The sequence below is a fragment of the Mustela erminea genome, chromosome 14, assembly GCF_009829155.1.
Source record: "Mustela erminea isolate mMusErm1 chromosome 14, mMusErm1.Pri, whole genome shotgun sequence".
NCBI lineage: Eukaryota > Metazoa > Chordata > Mammalia > Carnivora > Mustelidae > Mustela > Mustela erminea.
Genome location: NC_045627.1, coordinates 87,111,414 through 87,123,426, shown reverse-complemented (window position 1 = coordinate 87,123,426; position 12,013 = coordinate 87,111,414). Strand labels below are relative to the sequence as shown.

General features: G+C 43.5%; 1 protein-coding gene across 2 annotated transcripts in view; it reads right to left on the bottom strand.

Moving 5' to 3' along the window:
- Nucleotides 1-12,013, bottom strand: part of DOCK1 (dedicator of cytokinesis 1) — a 491,527-nt gene that overhangs the window by 187,097 nt on the left and 292,417 nt on the right. For both annotated transcript variants that reach the window (XM_032314015.1, XM_032314016.1), the window contains exon 28: nucleotides 250-351. In XM_032314015.1, the coding sequence (XP_032169906.1) occupies nucleotides 250-351 (102 nt within the window). The remainder of the gene's footprint in view (nucleotides 1-249; nucleotides 352-12,013) is intronic.

The window sequence follows — 12,013 nt, the reverse complement described above, 5'->3', positions numbered from 1 at the left end:
TGAGTGACTCCCAAATTCAGTGTTAAGAATAAGCCTGTGTGTTGGGACCCTCGTCTTCTTAGAAACACAGCTTCCTTTTTGCCAGGTGGCTTCTCAAACCAACTGGAGCCAAGTCCCCACACAAATTTATACTTAAATCAGTCCCCATACGCAAAGTCATACTTAAAATGGAAACACCGACAACAGTGTCTTGCCTATAACACTGGCCCCCAAACATACTCCTATGAAAAGGGCCAAATTCACACTCACCACAACGTCAGTCCTCATTTTTCCAAAAGTCTTGATCAAATGGGCATAATGGTAATCTTCCATTTGCCGTAAAATCGCTGTCATACAAGCCACGAAGTTTCCCTGTAAGGAATGAGAAGAATCAGTTAGACGGGGAGAGAACACCACTCCTAGGAAATAGTGGTATCCACTAAGATTCTGTCGTGGAAAGGGTCAGGGGCGTGGGCAGGGGGTCCCCGAGCTCCAGCCCCTGGCTGGATGGCTGGCATTACGAGGACCAGGCCCTCCGACTTCACCATCTTGGGCTTTGCTACACCTCCTTCTCTCGAACTGCATTAAATGCTTCCTGAGGCTGGAAAAACAAGCTCTAAATATGTTTTGCATTAAATATGCAAAAATTAGAGACAAGATTGAAAGCACCGCCGCTCCTGTTTGGTGCTCCACGGAAAGTCGCTGCTCTTGTTACTGGGCGGACCGCGTGTGCAGCCCTTCCTCTTGGGCCGTGGCAAAGAGAGGACTTTTATTTCTCAAACTCTGCCGGTGTCCCCCTTGGCCAATTTGGAGGCAATCACCACCGATTCCACAATGACTTATGGTCCAATTCTCGTCCACAAGAAGAATGTGAAGAGGCAGGCAGGCTCATCAGAATGCAAAGTGGGCGAGAGAAGGGTTTCTCTTGCAGAAAAGGAAGAGGAAGAGGGAACACAGAAACCAACCAACAGAATAAAGACCTCGAGAAAACAGCAAGACCAAAGCAGCTAATGAAGAGGCAGCCGGTATGTGTGCAATCGTGGGTATACACGGGTGTGTGCACACAGGCAGGTGTGTGTGTGCATGTGTGAGTACGCACATGTGCATCTGTGTGCACTGAAGGGGACTGAGATTGTAGGTGGGTGGAGGGCCAAGTAGTCCTGTTGCCACTGTCCACCATCTACCCCTTCTGGGGGTCACGGCACAGGACATCTTAAAAGCCATCCTTGCTCTTCCATATGTCCCCCTGAATTAATGACATTTAAGACACACGGGACATATATTTTCTCCCACTAAACCAATACAAGTATGGTCCAGTTGTAGGATGAGACACACGTTCAGGCCTATCCCCAGTTTTGCCCTCTTTAATGAGATCCCAGACCGCATTCCTTTAGGAGCCCCACTCCTACAAGCAGCACACCCGATACCCCCAGGTCTACTACATGTACCTAAACACACACTTGACAGTGAACGGGACAGTCCACTCTTTGCCCCAATCCCCTGTATTCCTCTAACACACATGTATGCTTCCAAATGAGTCCCCAAATTGTACATGACGCAAATTGCACAAATACAAGTATGAACTAGGGGACATTCTGTTTGCCCAGAAATGTAAAATTACTTGTGAATGATGAGAATTGCCTAGATTCAGATTCCGAGATAGAGTTCAAAAGAAGAGATAAGGGGCGCCTGGGTGGCTCAGTGGGGTGAGGCCGCTGCCTTCGGCTCAGGTCATGGTCCCGGGCCCTGGGATTGAGCCCCGCATCGGGCTCTCTGCTTGGCAATGAGCCTGCTTCCCCACCCGCCCTACCTGCCTCTCTGCCTACTTGTGATCTCTGTGAAATAAATAAGTAAAATCTTCAAAAACAACAACAAGAAAAAACAAAAGAAAAGATGAAGAATGCTTCTCTTCTGCTGGAGGAAGGATTTGTAAAATGGCACAATGTCTTTGAAGATGAACTTTTGAAATATGTAAATATTTGGCATTCCCATGGGCTCAAGAGAACCTGCCTTTGTCTCTCTACTCTTAACAAGATGCTAGCTAGCTCTTGGATAAGGGCCTTCATGATATTATGGGTCAATCAACCACCATGTGTCAAGGGCTGTGCTGAGGCCTCATTCAAACCCACCACTGATTCTCTTCTTGACCCATTTTACAGGCAGTAAGACTGAGGCTGAGCGCTACACACACCCCGGCCATGAGTTAGCGGCAAAGGTGGGCACGGCCCTAGTGCTGCCGTTGGCAAGGTGGGAGCCTAGCAGCAGAGCTCAAGTCTTTCCTCTTGTCCGATATACATTTTAATGCTTTTTCTAAGAAATATGAGGCCGCTGCTAATGGCCAACGTGAGATGGAGACTCACGTTTTGCAGGCATCAGAGAAAGCTGTAGGAGGGTGAGAAGAGGGCGTCACCGGGCACCCCCAGTTTCCTCCCGATGCAGCCTTCTATGGCTGGGCTCCTCCTCCAGAGACCAGAGCTTTTCCGGAGCAAGAAGGGTCCTGAACCGGCCGAGATGCACCTGGCAGGGGCTCAAGTTATCTCACTGCAGGTCAGAACAGTTGAAAAATGGGGGCTTCCACATTAGAATCACTAAAATCCCAAAGCCAGCTTTGGGTAATTCAATGCAGAATACCCCAGTACTTAATGTCAATATCAAGTCGGAAGAAGGAAAAGCGAGGCCCCAGAGCAGGTTTGAGAACGCCAAGAGCAGGAGCGCGGAGCAGCACCAGGGAGCAAAAGCGGCGCATCGGGGGCCCGGGCAGGTCCTCGAGCCGGTAGTACAGAGATACTCGATCGAGAAAGCAGACTGCCCCAGAATACTGCGAACTTCCTGCAAGGCCAAGGCTGGGCTAGCTGGCACAATGCATAAAATGAGTAAGTCAGGAGAACGCAGCACTCTCAAGGCCAGCCAACGGCCTCTTTGCCAACGGCCTCTTTATAGTGATGAGGACCAATCAGGAGGCCGCCTAGGGAGGGAGACAGAGGCAGGGCGATACCATGAGTTAGAGGTCAAAAGGCCAGGAAGCACAAAGGTGCTATTTTACTTCACCTACAGAAGTATTCCAGAACATGTGTACTATTCAGACTTTCTTCCTTAGAGGAAGCAAATCTTGCTATTTTGTACTCTGTACTAGGCTGAAGCTTTGGACCCCAGCAGGAACAGGGTAACATGCCTGTTGAAATTCATAGCAATGCTCCCCCTTACCTTTGGAATGGAGGCCCACACACGGGGTGCCCATATTTCCAGAGGGAAGGGATGTGGGGGCCATGAGGCTTTACGCTCTCATGAACCTAGCAGAACTCTTCTGTAGAGCGGACATGGGTGGGGAAGGAGGGTTTGGTTCTGGGGATGGACCCAGGGAGCGGTTACCGAAGCTGTATTTGAACCCAGTCCATGCCCAAGAAGCAGCAATGAAGGAGAACTGTGAAAAAACTTTCATGCTGCAGGCTCAAAAGAAAACTACTCTCCTATGCTTTTTAATTGATTTATTTGAAATGCATTTAGAAGTCTTAGGAAGCTTTTGCTTTTGAACAATGGGGGGTTGGCAGGTAGGCTGGTGAGGACTGTACAGAACTCGTCCTGAAATCTGAGCCTGGGGACCAGGGTCCCGCCCCAGCGGCGGAGTAAACACAAGGAAATAAATAAGGATCAGACATATTCCTTACAGTTCAAAGCAATGCAAAGCAGGAGCAGAGAAGTCAGGATTCAGTTGCAGAAAATTTAAAAATCAGGGCACAGAATGCTAATAAAAAAAAAAAAAATGTGAACTTCATTAGTAATCACAGATGAAAATGATTTATCATTATTTGCCTGCCAAAAGAGCAAAGGAGTATTTAAGTGAGGATCCTGTTAGCAAGGGGGCAGGGCACAAGCACTCTTACACACTGCTGGTGGGAGCATAAATTGCTATAACCTTTTTAAAAAGCGATTTGGCAACAGCTTTGAAAAGTCTTAGAAAAAAAATACTCATTTCCTTGGTAATTCTACTGCTAACAATCCACCTAAGGAAGTTAATTCAAAATATGAAATTTTATGCCTAAAGATGTCCGTCGCATTGCTGAAAATATGTGCATCATGTTGAAAAACAAGCAACTGTGTTTAACAATATGATGTTTTGTAGGACGGCGGGATAAACCATAGGTGCCCAGTTCATTCGGAATCTCAGGTGGACAACAGAAAAATAGGTATGTCCCAAATACCGTGCTGGAAAATACTGCATGGAATACCTTACACAAACCCAGCCCTGTATCATTTAGCGGAAGCTCAGGTTGAACCGGGTCCCCTGTATTGCTATTGGCTAAATCAGGCAACCCTCCCCTAGAGCGTGATCGTGGAACGTGGTGCAACCATGAAAACATTAAACGTTAACATGCAAATCTGAAATATTTTAATAAAACGAGAAAATGCTCGAGGAGCAAGCACGGAGATCATTACATAAGCCGTATTTCAGCGGCATAAAGGATACAGCACAAGAAAGAAAAAAGATAAAGGAACAACAAGGAAGAGAACGAAGGGAAAGAAATAGGCACCAGGGGTTGGAGGGCAAAACTGAATTTTTTTGTTAAACTGGAAATATGTTAGTATTTTAGAAGATGGTCCTGAGAGAAAAAGATGTCATCTGGTAGCAGGAACCAACTGTCCCTGTTCCCGAGTTCCGTGTTTCCGGCTCCCCTAGCCTCAAAAATCTCAGCTGCGGGTCACCTTGTCCATGTGTCGGTGCTCCGGTGTCAAAGCTGCTTGGGCTCCCAGGGTACCAGGCAGACAGACAGGCAGGAGCGGGAACAGGAAAACTACCAACAGGCAGAAGCAAACCCTTCCCTTGGAGGAGGGGACATTTTGCAAATCAATCTATGACGTCACCGCGGGTTACAGAAGCAAAAGATTTTTGAAAAGGACACATTTGGGAGAACGGGAATCAAGGGCGAGACCTACCCTGGAAACAGTATCTTTGTCTGCTTTGCCTCGTGTAAGGGCTAAGGGTGAGTGCGTGAATGGGAAGGAGAAACCCCAAGGATTCGAACGCCTGGCCCGGAGCAGTCCTGGGAGTGTACGCCTCCTCTCTGTACTAAAACGCAGGGTAGCCACGCGGCGTGAAGGTGCCATAGGAAACTGCCCTTGGTGGTTCCGTCGACGAGACAAAAATGGTACTCGCGACCCTGGAGCTCACACTTGGCACACAGCCCGCCTCTTCTCTCTGGGCACATGGTACAGGCAGAAATTTTAACTCTCTTCAAAGTGCTCCAAATGGCAAGCAGCCCCAAGTGCAGGGGGAGGGGGGAATCCAAGTCTGAAGGACTAGAGAATCCCACTGAAGTCTGGGATAATGCTTCTTGACTTCTAGGGATGGCTTATTAAAAGATTTTGAACACATTTTCACCGAGGTAAGCGCTCTAAAGAGAAACTCTCATTTAGATGTTGAAGTTTCAGGTGTGGTGATGGAAACAGACCTCATGATCATCACTAGAGACGAAAGAAAAAGGAACCCTCGACAGGTGGGAACAGCGCTCAGCGGCACCAGGCAAGGATCGTGGTCCAGGTGCGAAGATGGAAGCCTTGGCAAAATGACTTTCATTTTGGGGGGCATTCAAACTAAAGAACCAATACTGTAAAGCTACATTATGAGCACGGAAAGTAGAGAAAGGGAAGGAACTGAGAGCAGGGTCTGCCATTCCAAAGCCAGGCAAGACTTGGATGGATGAGTTCTTGTTACAGCGAAGGGGAAGCTCTAGGGCTCCTGAAGGCTTTCTGTATTCAGAAAGGGAAAGCCACAAGGGAAATGTGTAAGGGTGCTATTTGCTAGGAGGAAATTTAAAATAGAATAGGGAGTCCAAAATGTTAATAACAAAACATTTTGAGGAATACCTCAAAATGTTCTCTGACCCAAAGATTCCTCCAAAGTCTCTGTAGAGAAGATGTTTGTGAGAATATACCTCAGGGCTTCTGCATGAAGAATTAAAAATAATCCAAACACACCTCACCTCTGTTTCCTCACATTAAGCAGACAACAGAGAAAACCGTTTACTTCACAAACCCACAAGGATGAAGAGACTGAGGAAAGACACAGCTAAAGACAAGAGAATTCTGGAAGCTGACAAGGGAAGCATGAATGGTTATCAAGCACCCCAGATGCAGGAAGGGGATAATCCTCTAACAGGAAACTGCCGATTCCAGGCACAGAACCCTAGGAAGACTCAGAAAGCGAAGGCTACATTATGAGGCGGAAATCAATGTGCCAATGTGCGCACTCCCAGCACGTCCGCTGAGGGGATGCTCCCACTCACCCCCAGGCACATGTTGATTCCTCGCAAGGTGGGGGGTGCCTGACAAAGCCAGAGAGAAATGGCGGCAGGAGCCACCTGGCTGAAAGTACTAGTTACAGGCAACCAAACACTGTATGTCCGCCACTCTCATTCCAACCAGCTCCCAGCAAAGCAGCAAGGACAGAAGAACCCCTTCCACCGGTCTCAGACCCACATCAAACTGGAACAAGGGACGAGAAGAATCCTCTTTGGAGAAACTGAACAGCCCAAGGGAGCATATGCACTGTCTGCCCACAGAGGTTCAGCCCACCCAGGCTCACTGCCCCTCCAACCTCCATGCACATGTGGGAAACAGAAAGTCTGATCGAGACCACGTGGCCTCATGAGTGAAGTTAATCAAGCATGAGTAAGAGAAACCCAAACAAACGAGCAAAAACAGACCCAGAGGAAAGAAAAAAACTGGGGATATATAAGAGAATTCAAAGATCTATACTGATTACTATAAATAGATTAGATAGATTATATCCATAAAACAAGAACATAATGTTATAAAAAATAGGAACAAAGACCAAGAACAGATTCTGGAATATTCAAACTACAATAGCAGAAATAAACAGTTTAACCAAACATGGGGAGGTAAAACAAAATCCTCCAGAGAGTGAAACAAAACGACGCACACACATACAGACTAAGAACATCAGAGAATCCATTCAAGAGATTCAGTATTTGGGGCGCACAGGTAGCTTGATCGCTTGGGTGTCCAACTCTTGATTTGGGCTCTGCTCCCGCGATCTTGGGGTCATGGGGCCGAGGCCTGCCTGGGGCTCCGACCTCAGCACCCCGAGTCTGATGTCCCTCTCCCTGTTCCTCCCCCCACTTTCGTTCATTCTTTCTCTTTCTCTCCAATAAGTAACATCTAAAAACAACAACAAACGCTCGGTATCTGATAGGCAAGGAATCCAGAAAGAAAAAACACAGAAAACGGAGAGACAAAAGCTGTTTTCATAAAATGATAGGATATCCACATAAAAACTATTTGAATAAACGAGTTCAGCCGATTGCAGGATACAGGATCAAAATCTAAAAAACAACGGCCTTTCTATACACTAGCAATGAACAACCCAAGAATGAAATTCAGAAAATAACTCTATTTATAAGAACATCAAAAAAAAAATACTTAATGGAAGTACCCCCCATGTTCATGGATTGAAAGACTTAATATTGCTATGATAGCGGCATCCCCCAAATTAGCGTAGAGATTCCGTGCACTCCCTATCCAAATCCCAGCCAGCAGCGCTGTAGGAACTGACCAGCCAATCACGGACAACCACAGACTGCATGATTCCATTGCTAGAAAACATCCAGAATAGGTAAACCTATAAAGGCAGAAAGGAATTAGTGGATGGGCAAGAGTTCAAGGTTGGGGGTAAATGGGAAATGACTGCTCATGGGTTCTTATTTCTTTTGGGGATGATGACAATATTCTAAAGTTGATTATGGTAATAAACAACTCTGTGATTACACTAAACACTTAAACTGTTCACCTGAAATAGATGAATTTTAGAGTATGTGAACTATATCTCAATAAAGCTGTCAAAAACTTAAAGACAGAAAATAATTCAATGAGATAATTATTCTCAAATGGCACGCACTGAGCATCAAGGATGACCAAGACTCTTCCTTATGAGAGTTCACAATACTAGGGATAAAACAATGATTCTAAAACATTAAAGAGAAAAGGAAAGGGAAGAATTGCCCTGATCAACCACGGAAATGTACTACTCAGATGTAAAATAATAGAAAATACTTCGAAAAATATTTCCAAATTCTATGATCCTTGTGAAGTTGTTCTTTCTCCTTAGATTTTTTGAAATACACAGATGACAGCTCTTCCCTGTTGCTTTAAATTTTCTCACTTATGTGTTTCCATGTCATATGAAACATCTTAACCCTTTCAGGACTACAGAGAAGAAATTAACATTGAAAATGCAGAGGTGGAACATGCTGCAAAATGAAAGGAAAAGCAGGCCATGAAAAATACATCAGAAGGCACAAGTCACTGCTGTACTTGTATAAAGGTATTTCATACGTTGTTAATTAAATATTTGATGAAACATAAGATATAACTGAAAGACCTAATCAGGTTCTATTGTTAAAATGAAGGTCCTCAGAAAAATGAGTATTCATTCACAACATCTGAACTTAGTGCACTTTCCCAGAAAGACAATCCATGGTAAAACAGAGGACTGTGCTACGTTTCTTTTCTCATTTCAAGAGCAATTCAGTCTCATGAAGTCTTTATCCAATGTATGGGCATCTTTTTATTAATTTAGTTTCCCAAACATTGCAATTTCTTATTTTATGAAGGACCATAAAGTGAGGAATGTTGGTAAAAAGAAACTACACGAAATTAAAAATGGAATGGTTGAGAGACTACATTAATGTCATCCATTAGCTTTCTTCAACTCCTAGTAACAAAATTACACCTGTATCTTAAATTTAAATTGAGTGCCTGGTTGAGTTCACAGAGTACTGGTATTTCATATTATCACAGACACTGTAAGGAAAGAAATCTAATTTTAAAAAACAAAATCAATTTCAATTTTACAATGGCAGTAATTGTAGGAAGATGTTTATAGGCCAAACATTCCAAAAGGAACTATCTGGATCTTAAGTTACCCGTAACAATTATCTGCTACTTATTCAATGCAATAAATTAAACACATATTCACATTTGTTACAGAGGACAAAAATAAATTACAATAAAATTCTACATATACAATTATACTTTAGGATTCAACGAGGAATATATACTTTGTATACAACTTCTTAATATAACCCATTTGTTGCTAACACAAGTCAGGGAGTAAAGCAGAAAATTTTGTATTTATTTTCATAAACTCGGCAATCAGATAATATTAAAGTCTTACAGAGCTTAGGATTTTCCAAATCTTCTCCCATGAAATACAGCATCTTTAAACACACTGTAGTAGAAATAAGGATAATTCAGACATAATAAAATTTTACCACTGAAGGATCAATATGCCTACATATTTCCTTTAATTGACTTCTGTCCATAAATGAGACTATCGTCATCCTACTTACAGATTACAGTTGAAACTTCCTGGAATAAGATGAAATTCCTCTTCATGAATCACAAAGGATATTATCCTCAATATTATTTATATTGGTTGGATGTGTGGATTTCCTCTTTAGGAAACTATGTGCCATACCAAGTGTTATAAAAATTAAGTTCATGAATCATGAGAGAAGATATATTTTGAAATATGAGATTATTATATAATAGAAAAATCTCAGTTATAACATTATTTCTAATATCTATTACGCATAAATACACACACACACACACATATATATATATATACACATAATGAGCAGATATGTGCTCAAACACTACATCCGAACACAGCACTCACAGTTTGTCTGCTTATGACTCTATGCCCCCAAAGGTATATATGGAAACTAAATGCCCCTGATACTTATTTTAAAAGTCTCCTGCTGTGGGGAAGTGTGACTCAAGTCGGGTATATCCAAGAGGAATTCTGCAGAGCAATGTACCTGTCTAGCAGATGTATAAAGGAAAACACACCCCACCGGGGCTACATCCTGACCTGTCTTCACCTCACCACAGTCCTGAGGAAATCAAAGTTTCCTGAGATTCTCAGGAAATGGGGTCACTTGGAATGCACCAGAAGAAACTGAGGGAATAAGGCCAAAATGATGAGAAGATTCCGAATGGAGCAGAGTATTAGCAAGTGCAACACTCAATGACCATTAAAGCGTGAGTGTGTATTGGCAGATGGGGTTCCTGGGGGAAGGTCAGAGGGGACTAAAAAGAGCCCCGCCCAGACCAGCACACATGGGGCCAGAGACAAAACCTTCTTCCACACCAGGGTAACCAAGTCTTAGAGGACACAGAAGGATGATTGACAAGGCTCCCTTGGCCACAGGTGGGGCAACCGGGACACTGCGTTTCAAAAAGAAGAGTAGGAGAGAAGGGTTATAAACACTAAATTTTGAAAACATGAATCTAAACTGATAAACTGATAAATGAGTAAGGGGAGTGGACGATGAGAAGGAGGGGCAAAGCTCTTCCATAGAGAAGAAGAAAAAACACAGATGGATAAAAGATTTCAGACAGAAGAATAGAAGAATTCGAAGATTGCCACTTTCTACCCCAAAAGGACTGGTTGATTCCAGCCAAGGTGTGCTTTGGGCACTGAAACCCACAGGTTGAGGTCACAGAAAAGGAAGACAGCTGCTCACTTTGAAAGTACTGTATCCTGCCCACAGGTTCTTCTGTGTCTCCTAGTATGTTGGCACATGAAGGACACATGATCACCCGGGTAGCGTTTTGTGCCAAAAACATTTGCTCATGAGGAAATGCAGGACAGATCCAGAAATGGGACACCTGGCAAGACAACTGACCTAAGCCTTCAAAAGAATCAATGAGGAAATTTCAATTGGGTCACGTATTACATTTTAATAAGGGATCATGGTTAATTTTAATAGATGTCATAATCTTAGATTATGTAGCAGAATCATCCTTAGGAGATACATGAAACAAGGGTGACCAGTCATGACGTCTGTGTCAAACTCTTGGTCTAGTAAATAACAAGTTTACAAGACACACATACACAACTCCACCAAGGAAGAGGGGCAGAGATAATGCATTTGGGCAAAATGTCCATAAAGGGTGGATCTAGTTGACGAGACTACTGGTTTTTATTATCATTTTTCCCCCAATTTCTTTATCTAAGAAAAACTTTCAAAATAAAAAACTGAGGTAATACAGAGTCTACCCACAGTCTAGTAGAGAAGACACACATGACAATTAATTAAGACACAATGTCACAAATACGAGAAAAGGGAGTTATTACAGACTGACAAGGGAATTCTAAGGAGGAAGTGTTTCTTTTCCAATCCCAGGAACTATTACTCAATATAATAACAGGAACACAAGCAATGATTTAGCTATTTTAAGATATGCTTGGGGAGGGGAGACCGGAGAAGTGAAGAGCTTCAAGTAACCCAAATTCAGGAATATTCACTCGGGAAAATGTTTGAGGAGCTGAAGTATAACCAAATAGGGGTGTACGGTTTTTGCATATAAAGAGCCACCACATGCGTTCTTCGTGAATGCCAGGATGGCTGCACACGTGTGTTCTCGCCCTACAGCAAAAGCACAAAGGGAAGAGCAGAAACATCCTGTTTCCCCACCACATAGGGATCTTCGTACCACTCAGACTCCTTCTGACGTTTCACAGTCTCATTCTCTTTATGGTAAGAGTCACACAGCTGTGTCACAGAAGAGTAGTTCAGCAGTCAAATTTCCAGAGGCATTTTAGAATCACCACCAGACCGAGACCAAGAATACCATGCAAAGCAGAACAGACTTTTTCATGTCTCCGAGCCTCAGTTTACTCATCTGCACAATGGCAACAATGATTTAAAATCCAGGCTTCCTGAAAGGTTTAACTCGATCACATACGAAAGGATATTAGCATAGTCGTTGGCTACGTAATGAGTGACGGCTCTCATGGTGGCAGAGACAGTGATGACGAAGAATAAAATACAAAAAAACACACAGAAGATTATTTTAAAGCCACTAAGTTTATATAAGAAAACTCACAACATATTCAAGACAGAACCAAAGAGGGCCTTAGAAAAAAGGGAAGAGATATATCCGTGATCTGGAAGAATCAGCCAAGTGGAGACGCCACCAACGATCTACTGTTACAAAACACCAGCAG